Source organism: Dendrobates tinctorius, unplaced genomic scaffold, assembly GCF_039654945.1.
Source record: "Dendrobates tinctorius isolate UK_male_01 unplaced genomic scaffold, ASM3965494v1 ptg000157l, whole genome shotgun sequence".
Classification (NCBI taxonomy): domain Eukaryota; kingdom Metazoa; phylum Chordata; class Amphibia; order Anura; family Dendrobatidae; genus Dendrobates; species Dendrobates tinctorius.
Window position 1 is genome coordinate 808,439 of NW_027361824.1, and position 17,085 is coordinate 825,523.

A 17,085-nucleotide genomic window follows, 5' to 3' on the forward strand; every position below is an offset into this window, starting at 1 on the left:
CTAAGTCCATGCTATTAACCCTATTCCTGCTGCAAGCTTGAGAATAGTTTTAGTTCTCTGCTGTTCCTGTGTGTAATTTGCCCACCACTCCAGACTCCTATGTCCTCCTCCAAACTCCTTTGGGTTTTCTCAGGTTTTTTCTTATTCTTATTGTGCAGGACATGTAGATAACGCATTTTGTTGCACTGATGGAATTCCTGAGTTAAGGCAGATTGTTATAAATCTCTCACCTGTCACCACCAGCTCTTCCTTACTATGTCCATAAACAGAATTGCACACGGGTGTTTCTCTCTTCTCTACTATAAATGAATGGATAATTTCATTACACATTTGCATTACAAAAAAAATAAGTAACAAAAGTTTAAAAAAAACTATCTCCTGGAGAGGGCAGAAAACAGCGAGATCATGATCAAAGCGCACATAAACTAAATGAAGAACTTCTCCAAATGCAGCACATTGGATGTGGTATAAAATGTAGGCAAAAAATGTAGAAATGCAAAAAAAAAAAAGTTCCTTAACTCTTTAATAAAACAAAAGTACCAAGAAAATGCATCAAATAACATCACATTCTTTGTAAAATCGTTGTCACTGGTGGCATTGACGAGGCACAGAGAAGTCTGGATGGGGTCAGAGGAGTCTGAAGAGAATGAAATCAAAGACATGATAAGTCTTAGGTTTCTGAAAGGCTCCACAGATTTTCATCTCACGCAATTTCTTTCACTGGATGTTAATTTTAACCTCTTGTTGCTGCAGTCAGTTTTTGTGTTTTTTGTAATTTTTCGATCCTCGCTTTCTGAGAGCCATACCATTTTAGGGGGTCTCCATTTAACCACTTGGATGCCACAAGTAGTTATTGTCTGTAGCATCCAAGAAGCCGAACAGCCGGCATGGGTGTCATGTCCGAACCTAACTGATGCCATCAGGTTTCAACCATATGTTATAGAGTATCTGACACCAGCAGCAGATGTCCAGAAGATAAGCCTGTTGCCTCCACAGGAAGGAATGTACAGCATGTAAAGGAGAGGCCAAGCATCCTCTGGAGGCTGTTTTCTGGGTCTGAATATTAAATTGTGTTTTATGCATTATTAATGCAGTTGTTCTAGAATGTTCTGGTTTCAGAGTTTCTCCTGGCGCTGGTTAGGATGGAGATTTGATGGTTGGGATGGAGATAAAAGCTTGCTCAAGACCCTGGAACATTTGAGGGGTCAATTATTAAACCATAACTGCTGGGAGTTTAGAGGTAGTCAGGGGCTGTACAAAGGCCACAGTGTTTGTAGGTAAAACAGCAGCAGTGATGGCTAGAAAGATAGAAAGGAACCTGGAAACTGCAGATTGGCGTTAGCATACCCTAAAACCTTCCTCGGTGCCCTAAAATTGGTATACAGACAGAAGGGAGCTCAGCTATGCAGAGTCAGGAGTCCAGACCCTGAGACAGTGAAGGATGGGACTGAGGCAAAGTTTAGGCCGGACATTGGAAGTTTCGGTGAAGAAATACTGAGTTTGCCTTTACATACTGCGCTGGCCATAAAAAGCAAGGACGTTGTATAGTAATCGCAGGTGCGCGGGATGCAGAGACGAGACCTTAGACAGGATAAACTTAGGATGTAACTTTTATATATATATGCCTTTAGGCTAGCTCGAGCAACCAGCAAACTTAAGGCCCCGTCACACACAGCGATATCGCCAGCAAGATCACTGATTTTGTGACGCATCAGCAATCTCACCAGCGAGATCGCTGTGTGTGACGGGGATCAACGACCGCCCCCCCTGCCGGGTTTCGCTGATCGCGCTTGATCGTCAAGGGCCATTTTTTGATAGTTGGTCTCCCACTGGCCAGCGCGCATTGCTGCATGTGGCAGCGGGAGCCAACGATCAGCGATGCTGAACGCTGGTTTCCAATGTAAACTTCGGATATGTACTGTAGGAGCTGCGCGGCTCATGTCAGATCGTTGGTGGCATCGCTGGGACATCTTTATGTGTAACGGGCCTTAACAATGGTTATCCACGCAGGGATCAAACACAAAAATTCAATGGCAACACAAACACGACTAATCCGGCTAAGACCGGTCACTATAGGGCTGCGGTATGGCCGACTACGGGTCCTAAGTATTAACTACAATGTGTCACTTATCCTCTCTGACGTCAGGCAGAGTGATGGTCGGTGCTGCTTCGGCGTCTCAGCCGCTGGGCCCAGCCGACGAGGATCTGGCGGAGACTTCGGGCATACCTACGCCCCGGCGAAGTGGGGGCACAGCAGGCCCCTGAAGACTCCCTCTGCGTTGCACCTCCTGATGGAGGTGGGTCGGTGTTGCTTGGGGATCGGGATGTTCAAGCCGCAGCCACCAGCTGCGGACAGGCAGCAAAGGCCGCGGGGAGAAGGGAACAGAACGCAGCTGTGGGCCGGAGCTGAGCTGCAGAAGCCAGGGGCGCAGCGGGCAGGCCGCAACCGCGGGCTGGAGACAGGCGGTAGCGGCCGCGGGTGCTGGGAGCGCGGTCGAGTGGCCAGTGTCTTTCCGCTGGGCGGCTCGGTGTCGTCCCCCTTCTGTCGGTGGTGAGCCTCCCTTCAGCCTCTCCCATTGCTGTGCTCTCCTCCTTGCTCTGGCTCTCGCTCTGGCTTTCTGGCGCCCTCTAGCTTCCTGACTCCTTCTCTCCTGCTCTGGCGTCTGACGACTCCTGGCTCCCTCTGCCCCTTTTATAGTGGCTCCACCCCCAACTGTTCTGGAATCCTCTGTGGTCCATCCTCCAATTCTGTCCCCTGGAAACAGTCCCCCTAGGAACTTTGGTGATAGTCCCCTTGGTTCCGGCCTGGACACATAGTGGGGACCCCTTCTCCTACAGTTGTATGAAGAATGAAGGGATCCAGGTGTGCTGGGTCATATAATGTTACCCTCAAACCCTCAACGATTGTGCCGCCACTGGAAATGGTAAAGCTGGAACTTTTGTTATTGACAGAAGATGCCACTGAGCATTGTGTCCGGTATCATCTGAATGTACCGATAGTCAGGTTCTCAGTAAAGAAATATTTATCATTATATGATGATGTCTCTCAGTTCCTGAAGTACGTAAGAGTTTAATGTCAGCTAGAAGTACGCGGCCACCCGGGAAAGGAAGATAAAATATCACACGTAGAAAAGAACCGTTCTAACTAGTGACAGATAGCAAGTAAATGATAGCACCACCAAATCAGATGGCATCTGTAGAGAAACCTCCACCAGGGGGAGCTGGTGAGGGAAGAGAGGTTACACACTACAGGTAGTAACACTGAGCAACCACACATGTGTCACAGGTAACGAGAGAGAATGGTCAGATGAACCAAGTCAGAAACTATCAGGAGCAGACGTACCAGAAGCAGCAGCAATACACGTAGGCAAAATACCAAGCTGAGGGTCAGAAAGCCAAAACATGAGTGCGGGGTCCAAAAACGTGAGGCGAAATACGTGGTCGGGGTACAAGCCGGGGAGTCAAATGCCAGAGAGGGAACGTAGCAGCAGAGACGAATACCAAGAGACGGGGTCAGAGATCAGTCCGGGTCATACACGTGAATACAAGTCAAAAGCACATGGATCACCAAGGTACAAGGGTCAGAGGCTCTAAACTTGAAGCTTGAGCTATCACTAACACTGGTCAGCAGCCTGTGACAGACTGAAATAGCCCAGCTAGCTCCAGAACGAGGCCGAGGAGATTAACCCCCGCATGACCAGTCCAGAGTGAGGACAGCAGAAAATAAACTCCGGACTTGACCATGACAGCATCAACCTAGGGCAGACTTCAAAACATAACAAAAGCAAGAGAGAAGTCTGCACAGGCATCACCTAAAATATTCATATCTAGATGTCACATCAAATAGCTATTTTTTGTTGTTGACATTCAAGGACAATAAAAACAATTAGAAAGGTGATATACAAACATTAGGCATCTCCACAAGAAGGTTATCACCTCTCCTCATCCACCTAAACAATGGGTCGTTTATTGCATACCAAAATGTTGGTTTTATTCACACCATTTTGGGAATAAACAATGTTTTCATCTCTTTTTATTGCATTTTTTCTGCTAAATGTGGAGATTCGGGGATTTTCCTTATAATATTTTAGTTATTGGTTAAATTTTTATGCGTTATAATACACCAGAGTTTTATGATAATATCAATATCAAATCTGACAATTTTTAAAAATGTCCTTATCAGTATTTTTTAAATTTAAAATAGGGATGATTTAACCCCTTTGTGACGGAGCCAATTTGGTACTTAATGGCCAGGCCAATTTTTACAATTCTGACCACTGTCACTTTATGAGCTATCCTGCGAAAAAAACTTAAGAAACTATTAAAAAATAGACAATTTTTTATTTGAAATAATGACACATAATAAGACATACATACCAAAAATGGTACATGATTAGATAACACATGGTACGTCATTTAAAAACGTGGCAGCCATTATACAGATTTTTTCAGGACACAATTATCCTCTCATTAAGTCGTCCTTAAGGCCTCTTTCACACTTCCGTTTTTGACAATCAGTCAAGATCCGCCAATTTTGAAAAAAAAACGGATCCGCCATTTTTGTTTGCGGATCCGTTTTTTTCCCCATTGACTTTCATTATTGGCGGATCCTGACTGATTGCCGTCCGTTGCATCCGTTTTTTTGAGGATCCGCCACGATGCTAGTGTCCGTCAACGTCAACTTCCTCAAAGATTTCCAAACGGAGCTTGCAACGGTTTTTTCTCCGGCGGATCCTCCAGACACTGAATTAACCCCAAATTTTCTCTCTCTCTCTCTCTCTCTCTCTCTCCTTCCCAACCAGCCAGCGTTTCCTTTAAATTTCGTCATTTTCAGGATCCGTCTGAAAACGGATCCTGTGCCATCCGTTCACATCAGTTGAGAACGGATCCGCTTGTCCGCCTTTTTGGCAGATTATAACTGATGCAAAAAACTGAAGTGTGAAAGAGGCCTTATTCATATATAGTAACCTTCGCAAGAAGCAATAACGCGAAACGCGCGTTATGGGGATTCTTACACGTGGTCCTTCAGCATTTACCCTGTGGTGTGTCGTTCTGAGGCTCATGTATGCGTGTGTTGTGGAGACTGCCTGGCACTATGTATAATAAGCGTTTCTGCACTATGCATGCACTTTTCCACAAACTATTTTTGCGTTATGCACTTTATTGATTTTTTTTATTTTTATGCAATTAAGTAGTGTCCGGCGCTCTTTACAATCCATATATGAGGAATAGTAGGAAATGAAGTTGGATACTCATGAATTTTTTTCGATGGATAATGTATTTTGTGCACCACTAGTTGGCAGCATAACAATAAAGAATATATATATACAGTGTTGGCCAAAAGTATTGACACCCCTGCAATTCTGTCAGATAATAATCAGTTTCTTCCTGAAAATGATTGCAAACACAAATTCTTTGGTATTATCTTCATTTAATTTGTCTTAAATGAAAAAACACAAAAAGAATTGTCCTAAAGCCAAATTGGATATAATTCCACACCAAACATAAAAAAGAGGGTGGACAAAAGTATTGGCACTGTTCGAAAAATCATGTGTTGCTTCTCTAATTTGTGTAATTAACAGCACCTGTAACTTACCTGTGTCACCTAACAGGTGTTGGCAATAACTAAATCACACTTGCAGCCAGTTGACAAGGATTAAAGTTGACTCAACCTCTGTCCTGTGTCCTTGTGTGTACCACATTGAGCATGGAGAAAAGAAAGAAGACCAAAGAACTGTCTGAGGACTTGAGAAACCAAATTGTGAGGAAGCATGAGCAATCTCAAGGCTACAAGTCCATCTCCAAAGACCTGAATGTTCCTGTGTCTACCGTGCGCAGTGTCATCAAGAAGTGTAAAGCCCATGGCACTGTGGCTAACCTCCCTAGATGTGGACGGAAAAGAAAAATTGACAAGAGATTTCAACGCAAGATTGTGCGGATGTTGGATAAAGAACCTCGACTAACATCCAAACAAGTTCAAGCTGCCCTGCAGTCCGAGGGTACAACAGTGTCAACCCGTACTATCCGTCGGCGTCTGAATGAAAAGGGACTGTATGGTAGGAGACCCAGGAAGACCCCACTTCTTACCCCGAGACATAAAAAAGCCAGGCAGGAGTTTGCCAAAACTTACATGAAAAAGCCTAAAACGTTTTGGAAGAATGTTCTCTGGTCAGATGAGACAAAAGTAGAGCTTTTTGGGCAAAGGCATCAACATAGAGTTTACAGGAGAAAAAAAGAGGCATTCAAAGAAAAGAACACGGTCCCTACAGTCAAATATGGCGGAGGTTCCCTGATGTTTTGGGGTTGCTTTGCTGCCTCTGGCACTGGTCTGCTTGACCGTGTGCATGGCATTATGAAGTCTGAAGACTACCAACAAATTTTGCAGCATAATGTAGGGCCCAGTGTGAGAAAGCTGGGTCTCCCTCAGAGGTCATGGGTCTTCCAGCAGGACAATGACCCAAAACACACTTCAAAAAGCACTAGAAAATGGTTTGAGAGAAAGCAGTGGAGACTTCTAAGGTGGCCAGCAATGAGTCCAGACCTGAATCCCATAGAACACCTGTGGAGAGATCTAAAAATGGCAGTTTGGAGAAGGCACCCTTCAAATATCAGGGACCTGGAGCAGTTTGCCAAAGAAGAATGGTCTAAAATTCCAGCAGAGCATTGTAAGAAACTCATTGATGGTTACCGGAAGCAGTTGGTCGCAGTTATTTTGGCTAAAGGTTGTGCAACCAAGTATTAGGCTGAGGGTGCCAATACTTTTGTCCGGCCCATTTTTGGAGTTTTGTGTGAAATGATCAATGTTTTGCTTTTTGCTTCATTCTCTTTTGTGTTTTTTCATTTAAGACAAATTAAATGAAGATAATAATACCAAAGAATTTGTGTTTGCAATCATGTTCAGGAAGAAACTGAGTATTATCTGACAGAATTGCAGGGGTGTCAATACTTTTGGCCAACACTGTATATATATAAGACTATATGATGCATAGTCTCAAACAATTTTTAATAAAATTATATAAATAAGTAGAGATATTTATAAAATGCACATGGTTTTTGCTTCTATTAATTAATGTGGATAATTTCCAGAGGTTAATATAGTTGAATTAAGGACAACTTTATGAGAGGATAATTGTGTCCTGAAAAGATCTGTATAATGTGGCTATCATGTTTTTAAAGGACGTACCCCGTGTTGTCTAATCATGTACCATTTTTAGTATGTATGTCTTATTATGTGTCATTATTTCAAATAAAGAATTGTCTATTTTTTAATAGTTTCTTAAGTTTTTTTTGTAGGATAGTTTAATTATTGGTTGGGAAACTTAATATTTTCACCCAAATTATCGGATATTTTGTCACTTTATGAGGTTACAGCTCTGGAACTCTTCAACAGATCCCTGTGATTCTGAGATTTGTTTTTCGTGACATATTGTACTTCATGTTAGTGGTAAAATTTCTTTGATATAGCTTGCAATTATTTCTGGAAAAAAAAAGGGAAATTTGGCGAAAATTTTGAAAATTTTGCAATATTCAAACTTAATTTTTGTGCCCTTAAATCAGAGGAGTCATATCGCACAAAATAGTTAATAAATAACATTTCCCACATGTCTACTTTACGTCAGCACAATTTTGGAAACAAATTTTTTTTTGTTAGGATGTTATAAGGGTTAAAAATTGACCAGCGACTTCTCATTTTGCCAACACAATTTACAAAACTATTTCTTAGGGAGCACCTCACAATTGAAGTGAGTTTGTGGGGTCAATATAACAGAAAATACCCACAAGTGACACCGCTCTAAAAACTGCACCCCTCAAGGGGCTCAAAACCACAATCAAGAAGTTTATTAACATTTCAGGTGCTTCACGAGAACTAAAGCAATGTGGAAGGAAAAAATGAACATTTTACTTTGGAACCAAACTTTTTATTTTCACAAGGGTATCAGGAGAAAATGGACCACAAAATTTGTAGTGCAATTTCTCCTGAGTACGCGAATACCCCATTTGTGGGGGAAAGCCGCTGTTTGGCACATAGCAGGGTTCAGAAGGGATGGAACACCGTTTGACTTTTTGAACCCAAAAATGTCTGGAATCAGCCATTTCGCGTTTAGAGACCCCCTGATGTACCTAAAGTACCTAAACAGTGGAAACCCCCCAATTCTAACTCCAACCCTAACACAGCCCTAATCCCAACCCTAACCACAACCCTAACCACAACCCTAACCCTAACACCACCCTAACCCCAACACTATAACCCTAACCCCAACACAACGCTAACCCTAGCTTAACCCCAACTATAACCCCAACCATAACCCTAACCCTAGACCAACCCTAACCCTAACTATAACCCCAATTATAAGCCCAACCATAACCCTAACCCTAGACCATACCTAACCCTAACTATAACCCCAACTATAAGCCCAACCATAACCCTAATCCTAATGGAAAAATGGAAATAAATACTTTTTTTATCTTATTATTTTTCCCCAATTAAGGTGGTGATAAAAGGGGATTTGATTTACTATTTGTTTTTATTTTGATCACTGTGATAGGTTTTATCACAGTGATCAAAATTAACCAATAGGAGAAATCTATTGTTGTCGGATGCCGGCCAGAAGATCTCGGCGGGCACACTGCACATACGCCCACCATTTTATTCCCAGTGTACAGACCGGTGGCAGGCTGGGGCGGAGGGTAGCGTGTTGTGGTATTTAGGTGGTGTGGCTGGTAGGCGGCAGAGGTGTGCTGTACTCACAGGAATGGGGAAAGACCCGCTTCTTGATGTTGACAGGCACGAGACAGAGGCAGAAATTGTATTCAATAGGTTTGCTTTTATTGGCCGCCCTCACGACGACCAGAACAAAACACGAGAGATGTTTCACACTGTTATCCTCCTGCAGACAGGCCCGGGTACCTTCACTTGAACACTTTCTCCATCAGGCGTACTTCGTGGCTCTATCCGCCGTAGCTGCCCTAGGCCAATTCACCATGGCGATTCACCTTACAATGTCCACCAATAATCCAGGTCCTCACAGGCCATCTCTGCCTGTGACCAATGTCCTATAGGGTCACCCCCGTGACCGTTTCCACTGTCCAAAGTCTCTGAGGGGTCTCCTTTGTGTGACATACTCTCCAAACCTGTGAGCTCCCCTGGCTGACTGAAGCTTCTGGAAGCTTACCTCAGTATTTATTCAGACAGACCAGGTAGCCCCACCCTCTGTCACCTGACAGTCACCTCTGCCCAATCAGAGTCACTTTGATCTCTGGCAGTTATGTAACACTCAAATGACAGTTACATAATCTCTGCCAGTGCCACTGCTCTCCAGTGACCTCTGATGGGCAGTCTGCCACATGACACCTGCTGTCAATCTCTCTGTCTCCTATCTCAGACAGAACCGTACCCAGCTGAACCTCCCCACACCAGAAAAAGATGCCGAGAGCCGGGGGACATCGCAGGTACCGGAGTGGCTCAGGGGACCCAATTTCTCTCTCCTCTGATGTGCTAGATCACATCAGAGGAGAGAAAAATAAATGGGAATTTGCCTTTTTTTGCTATCGCAACACTGATAGCAACACTTTTTGCTGTCACAGCGATCGCAACACGGGGGTTGGTAAAAATCAACCCGAATCATGTTCTCTGGGGTCTCAGCTATCCCTGGTAGCTGAGACCCTGGAGAAATTCCAACGCTATGGGGTGCTATACACTTATTTCTTAGCGCCGTTAAAAAGTGGTGCTGAGGCATAAGTAACTTTAACCGCTGCCATTAAAAGGCGTATCAGCGGTCGTTAAGGTGTTAAATGTTTACTGTATATTTTTGTTTCTTTAATATTTTTTAAAACTTTTTTTTTCTTTTTCACTTAATTTTTTATTCTACTAGTTCTGTATACTTATGTAATTCAGCAGTATACAGTACTTGGCTGCTGTTCACAGGAATACAGAAATAGTCGCCTGGCCAGGGTGACACCACTTATCAGAGACTGATCGCAGCGTTTCACTGTTTAGCGCTATCCTGACTCGGTGATTTTTCCTTTTTTTGCACTTTCATTTTTCCTTCCTCTAATTCTAAAAGTCATAACTTTTTTACGTTTCCATTGACACAGTTGTGTGGGGGGTTTTCTTTGCATGACGTGTTGTAATTTTGAATGGCACCATTCCTTTTAACATTCATGCGCCATAAACTGGGAAAACAAATTCCAAGTGTGAGAGATAGCAAAAAAAAAATGCAATTCCACAATTGTTTTGACATTTTTGTTTTTATCGTGTTTATTAGGAAGTAAAAATGACCTGGAAACAAAAATATTTACTTGTTTAGTAGTTTTCCGGAACCTGTAACATTTTTGTTTTTCAGTTGCTACAGTTGCATGAGTGCTTAGATTTCGAGTGGCGAGCTAACATTCTTATTGATACCATTTTGAGTAAATATTTGATATTTAGATCACTTTATCATATTCTTTTGTGGAGTTACTGTTAGAATAATGCATCAACTACTATTGTCTACTGTTTAATAGTGCTGTTTAATAGTGCATGAGCTTCTGTCTCCAGCAATAGTGTTAGTGTTTTTTGCCAATAAAGCACTGCTAAAAAAAACCAAAAAAAACAAACAGGAAGTTCCTGCTCACTGTGTGTAGCTGGAGAACGTTTTACTTTCACTTTGCAAGCTGACAGACAAGATACTGAGATCCTAAGCTGTAAGAAATACCAGTTGTAAGCTGTGCAATATTTGTTACTAAATAAATATTTATTCACTGTTGTACGGCTGTACTGAACAGAGATTAATCCATTGCTAACAGGTTAAGGGCCCAGAGACCCAGGGACTCAGAAAACCAATGATCCAGAGGACAGCCAAGAGGAGAGAGAACAACAGTGTACTATGAAGAAGAAAAGCTGGTCGCCAGAAGCAACTCTGTGAAGGTCACGTTGCCAGATCTGACTAACCAGAACTATCAATTCTGGAAATTCAAGGTAAAGATGCTGCTAATAAGAGAAGGGATATAGAAATACACACAGGAGTCTAGATCTGACCCACTACCAGAAGACTGGGTAGAGAAGGATCAAAAAGCACAAAATACTATCTCCATCAGTATAGATAATGATCAGATTGTTCATGTATGTAAATGTGAAACTGCAAAAGAAATGTTGGAATAGCTGCAGAAAGTGCATGAAAGGATAAACCTCAGCAATAAGCTCTTTTTCATGAGAACGCTGTGTAAGGTAGGGTAGGGGGAGCCGACTAGGGGGGTGGTCCATTACTTGCCCCTGACAGACTCGAGACAGAGACAGGATCGTGTCCAACAGGTCTTTTTTATTGTTCTTGATTAGAGATGAGCGACTTTGCCTTTTTTCTGGTCGAGTCGGGTGTCGCAGACACAGACACTAGGCCCAAAAGGATTTTCAGGACAATATGCGGTAAAAAATTATTAGAAACACACACGGTGTAGCTCCTTCACATGTGTACTACACCGATGGCTACTAGACACCGCTACTATGCCCTGAAACTGTCTATTATTATTGAAAACCATTATTAATGTGAAAATAAAGTTACGCTTTTGTTTAACGAAACTTTCTAGAGCGGAAACTCAAACAGCCGAATTTTAATCAAAGTGTTGTAGTTCGACGAACGGATCTAACACCGCCCAAAGCAGAATTTGAACTTGGCTAACAGTTCCACTCAAACACCACTCATCTGTAATCAGGAGGCAGACTCAGACGGTCTCAGACCCAGTATGGATTCGACAAGATTGTAGAAAGTTGAGAAAGGTTACAGTATCACCGGATTACAGGTATATATAGCATAGTTTACACATTAAAAATCTATGTCTGTAGATCAGGAGGCAGACTCAGACGGTCTCAGGCCCATGGATTTGACCAGATTGTACAAAGTTGAGAAAGGGTACAGTATCACTGGATAGCGGGTATATATAGCATACTTCAAACATTGAAAATCTCCGTGTTCTCAGTATGGATTAGACAACAATCTAAAAAGTAGAAAAAAGGAAATGTATTTGAAGCGTACACCTGTATACACTGTAGGGGTATTTTTAAATATTCATATATATTTCTGTCTCAGTAAGACAGTCCAGACTCTCCATAATAGGAAATGAGATGGATAAAAGTACAGACATAAAGTCTAGTGATTGTAGAAATTTAGGAATTACTAATCACGGGGAAAAATCCCGGGAGAATTCTCAGAGGCGATGCTGACCCTCAATTACTTTGTGTGTGGAGACAGCGAAAACAGTTCTTTGTGAAGAAAGGGTTGCTGTATCGCACTTCCGTTGATCCCATCACCGTTACTCATCTCCATCAAATTTTGATCACAGGGAGAGATGTAGACATGGTGCTCACTGCCTATCATGATCTGTCACGTAACTTTGGAGTGCAAAAGACAGAAGCCACAGGCCGTAGGTGATTCTTTTGGATTGGCATGAGAGGGCACATTTAAAAATGTGGGCAGTCATGTCACACGTCTGTGAGTAGGAAACTGTGAAAGCTGATGATAAACCACCACTGCATTTCATTGTGAGTCGACGTCCATAAGAAATGGAAGCCATTGATCATCTGAAGCTAGATCCCGGCCAGCAGGACAGGGCATAGCTACGTCTTAACCATCATCTATCAGATCAGTTCACCAAATTTGTAGTGACAGTCCCAGTGAAGGATTTGACAGCCCAGACTACACAGCGGAGGAGCAGGGAGAGGTAAATATTGCAAATGCTGGGGCCCTGCCCAAGCAAAGGGGGCCCACTCGTGGGCGTCGGTACTGGCACTGGGCCCCTCATAATACGGGGTGTGCACCCCCACCGTCAGAGACACTTGATTGCACTATGAGGGACCCTGTGCCAGTGCCGGCTCCCAAGAGTCGGCCCACCCACCTGTCCAGGGCATCGGCACTCACACGGTTGCGTGCGCTAGGTGGTGACCCTGGCCCTGGGGGGGAGGCAGCCCAGTTACGGAGGTTTAAAAAATGGCATATGTTGATGTTGGACATTCAGCTGCTGCAAAAGGCAAAATTGGGCAAGTCCGAGGAAGAGGAGGACAAGAGCGAGCCATTTTTCTGGCAACCTATGTGTCATCAGGGGAAGGTGGGACAAAATCCTTTGAAACCCATGCATGGTTCATTTTAATGAAGGGTAGATCATCAACATTTTGGGTCAATAGATGGGTCCTTGTTTCTGTCAAGACTGATCCAGCAGCACTGAAGACTCTTTCAGATAACACACTAGCAGCTGGGCAAGCGAGCTCCTGTAAGGCATATTGTGCCAATTCAGGCCAGGTGTCCAGTTTACAGGCCCAATAGTCAAAGGGGAATGACCGGAGAGGGAGAACATAGATATGGGAGGAGAAGTAGCTTGTAACCATAGTTGAAAACTGTTGTCTCCTGTCACTTTCAATCGATGCAGTATTACCAGTCGTGTGAGCGGTACTTGAAAAATCACTCCACAACATGGTCATGAAACCCCTGTCTCCAACGCCACTTCTGCTGTGTGCACCACGAACACCTCTTCCATGTTGCCCCCGGCCCCTACGGCTCGTGGGAGAACCATCACCGCTGCTGTGTGCTAGGAATGCCTCAACCAAACTGTTTACCAGAGTTGCTTGTTTGTTAGACAATATTAGGTCAAGGTTCTCCTGTGGCATGATGTTTTGGAATTTGCCTTTATAGCGTGGATTCAGGATGCTGGCCAACCAGTAGTCGTCATCGTTACAGATGAGCGACTTTGCCTTTTTTCGGGTCGAGTCGGGTTTCATGAAACCCGACTTTCTCAAAAGTCGGGTCGAACTAAATCGGCCGATTATCGTGAAAAGTCGAAGGCCGACTGAAACACGAAACCCAATGCAAGTCAATGGGGAAGCAAAGTCGGCAGGGAGTGGAGGACAGTAAACACACCTACAGTGCCCATTTGAATGCCAAAAACATCAATTCTTATTACTGAAGCTTGTCAACCTTAATTTACTTCATAATAATAGTTACGCACTGAAAACTGGGGGTTATTTGGCTAAAGTTGTGGGGGGGGGTAGGGCTGGCTCCAGGTTTTCATGGGCCCTGGGCCAAAGAGCGCCCCTTTAACACATACCACAACTCATGATGCTCCGATAAGGCAGAGAAATAGTGGTATAGTACAATGAAAAATACTTCACTTTTTACATCTCATGACTGATATCCATTTTAAATTCTCCAATAGCTCCAAAAACGGACAGTATATTACTCCATACAGTATTATGGCCACCGCATAGTGCGCTATACAGAGTAATGAGGCCCATATTTTTCTCAATACAGAATCATTGGTCCCATATAATGTTTGAAACAGTATATGATGAGCTCCACATAATGCTACAGTGTATGTTGGTCCCCATGGATGAAGCTCCACTGTTTTATGGGCCCAAATAATGCTCCATATATAATGGGCCCCATTTCTAATGCTCCAGTGTATAATGGGCCCTGTAAATGCTGCTCCAGTGTCTGATGTCCACCTTTGGAATGTTCCAGTGTATGGTGGGCCCCATATATCATTCTCCAGAGTATAGTGCTACCCAAAAATTGCTGTTCCAACATTGAAAACAATTAAATAAGTCTCCTCGCCAGGGAATCCCTGTACTAGTCTGGACTCCTCGTTGTCCCCATCTTCCATCTCACTGCACTTGGCTGTTTAGGCAGAGGGCGTACAGACGTGATGTCATTGCGCTCTCTGATCAGAATATCACTGTCAGGAAATGCGGAAGACGTCACGGCGGTGGAGCAGGAAGAGGTAAGTATTTCCACTTTGCAAGTGCTGTGATCTTGAGCAAGCAGGGGGAGGCTCACTCGTTGGCGACGGCACTGGCACAGGGCCCCTCATAGTACGGCGGTGTGTCTGACACCGGCAGAGACACTTTTGCGTACTATGCGGTGCCCTGTGCCAATGCCATCGCCTATGAGTATGCCCCCCCACCTGCTCAAGGAACCTGCACTTTCATCTGCACCTTCATCTTTGTCACCGTGTAAGGTGGTATAGTATGCGGGAAGGGGAACCTGAGTTTCCTCAGGGTCAGATTCTGGCTGTCTGTATCCTGTTCACTTAGACACTGTTCAGATGTCCAGGTTTTAAATACATTAGATAGGGACTGCTTCGTGAAGGGTTACCGTGAAGTGGTGAAGCAGCTTGGTATATATTTTTTGCAAAAAACATATAGACTAAATACCCTGTATTTGTTACACAGCACTTGCTGATTACTTTTATGTTTTTGACTGCAGAGTATTTTTTGCAAATGTCATTTTGTGCTTTCTTGTTGTGTTTCAGCCATTGGGTGATGTGGGCATTGTCTGACCGACTTGTTCACACTTGTGCATGTCACATATGTTTTTAATCAGATTCTGGCTGTGTAGAGTGTGAGGGGAATGTAGTGGTCTGGGTCAATGTACCAGCAGAATTATCTAGCAGTGGCTGGGTATCAGTGCACTTGTGGCGCCCCCAGGAGTACGGTTGCCACAGTGGCATTACCTTCCTCCTAGGGAGTGTGATGTCATGCTTGGGAGCAACGAAGGATCTCTCTAGCAGTTGAACCAACACACAACACATTTCCCACTCCAGGCCAGCAGGGAGACCTCTGAACCTGACTGCTGAGGAGCTGCTCTCTGTGGTCGGGAGGAGGTAAGTTAGGGCAGTCTGTGAAGGGAATGGGAAACTAAACATTCCCAAATCCTGCAACCTTTCCTCATAAGACAGGGTTTGCAGACCGGTCACCATTCTGGTTGCTCTTTTCTGAACTTGCTCCAGTTTGTTGATGTCTTTTTTAAAATGTGGTGCCCAAAACTGGACACAATATTCCAGATGAGGTCTGACCAAAGAGGAGTAGAGGGAAATAATGACTTCACGTGATCTAGACTGTATGCTTCTGTTAATACATCCTAGAATTACATTTGCCTTTTTTGCTGCTGCATCACACTGTTGACTCATATTCAGTCTGTGATCTATTAGTATACCCAAGTCTTTTTCACATGTGCTGTCACTTAGCCCTATTCCTCCCATTCTATATATGCTTTTTTCATTTTTATTGCCCAGATGTAGTACTTTGCATTTCTCCCTGTTAAAAACCATTCTGTTAGTTGCTGCCCACTTCTCCAGTTTATTTAAATCTTTTTGAATCCTCTCTCTCTCTTCTCTAGTATTAGCTATCCCTCCTAGCTTTGTGTCATCAGCAAATTTAATCAGTTTACCCTCAATTCCTTCATCTAAATCGTTGATAAAGATGTTGAACAATACAGGGCCCAGGACAGAGCCCTGTGGTACCCCACTTGAGACATTCTTCCAACTGGATGTGCAGCCATTTACGACCACTCTTTGGGTCCGATCACTAAGCCAGTTATGAATCCACCTAACAGTTGCCTTGTCCATTCCATACTTAGTCATTTTTTCAATAAGGATTGTATGAGAGACTTTGTCAAATGCTTTGCTGAAGTCAAGATATACTATATCTACAGCATTTCCTTGATCCACCCAATCAGTGATACCGTCATAGAAGGAAATTAAGTTAGTCTGACATGACTTATTAGTTAGAAACCCATGCTGACTCTGTTTAATCACTTCATTCTTATCCAGGTATTGACATACATGTTGTTTAATAATTTGTTCAAAGATCTTTCCTGGTATAGAAGTCAGACTCACCGGCCTATAGTTGCCTGGGTCCACCTTCTTCCCCTTTTTGAAGATAGGAACAACATTTGCTCTTCTCCAGTCTTCTGGCACTTCTCCTGTTCTCCAAGAATTTTCAAAGATTATGGAGAGGGGTTCAAAAATTTCTTCTGCTATCTCCTTCAGTACTCTGGGGTGTAATTCATCTGGACCTGGAGACTTGAATTCATTTAGGTTAGCTAAGTGTTTCCTCACTATCTTTCTGTTTATAGATATCCTGGATTCTTCTATTCCCTTAATAGGACAGTGAATAACAGTTGATGTTGCATTTCCTTTCTGAGAGAAAACAGATGCAAAATAGGAATTTAAAAGTTCAGCCTTCTCAACATCCTGTCTTACCATTTCATCATTTTCATCCTGTAAAAATCCTATAGCATCTTTGACTTTTCTTTTACTTTTGACATATCCCCAAAATCCTTT

General features: G+C 43.3%; 1 protein-coding gene across 2 annotated transcripts in view; it reads right to left on the reverse strand.

Moving 5' to 3' along the window:
• Nucleotides 1–17,085, reverse strand: part of LOC141051502 (ecto-ADP-ribosyltransferase 5-like) — a 171,480-nt gene that overhangs the window by 65,492 nt on the left and 88,903 nt on the right. Inside the window, exon 4 of one of the 2 annotated variants that reach the window (XM_073548434.1) lies at nucleotides 231–296. In XM_073548434.1, coding sequence (XP_073404535.1) covers nucleotides 231–296 — 66 coding nt within the window. Of the gene's footprint in view, nucleotides 1–230; nucleotides 300–17,085 lie in introns of both variants that reach the window. The other variant, XM_073548433.1, reaches the window with a different exon arrangement.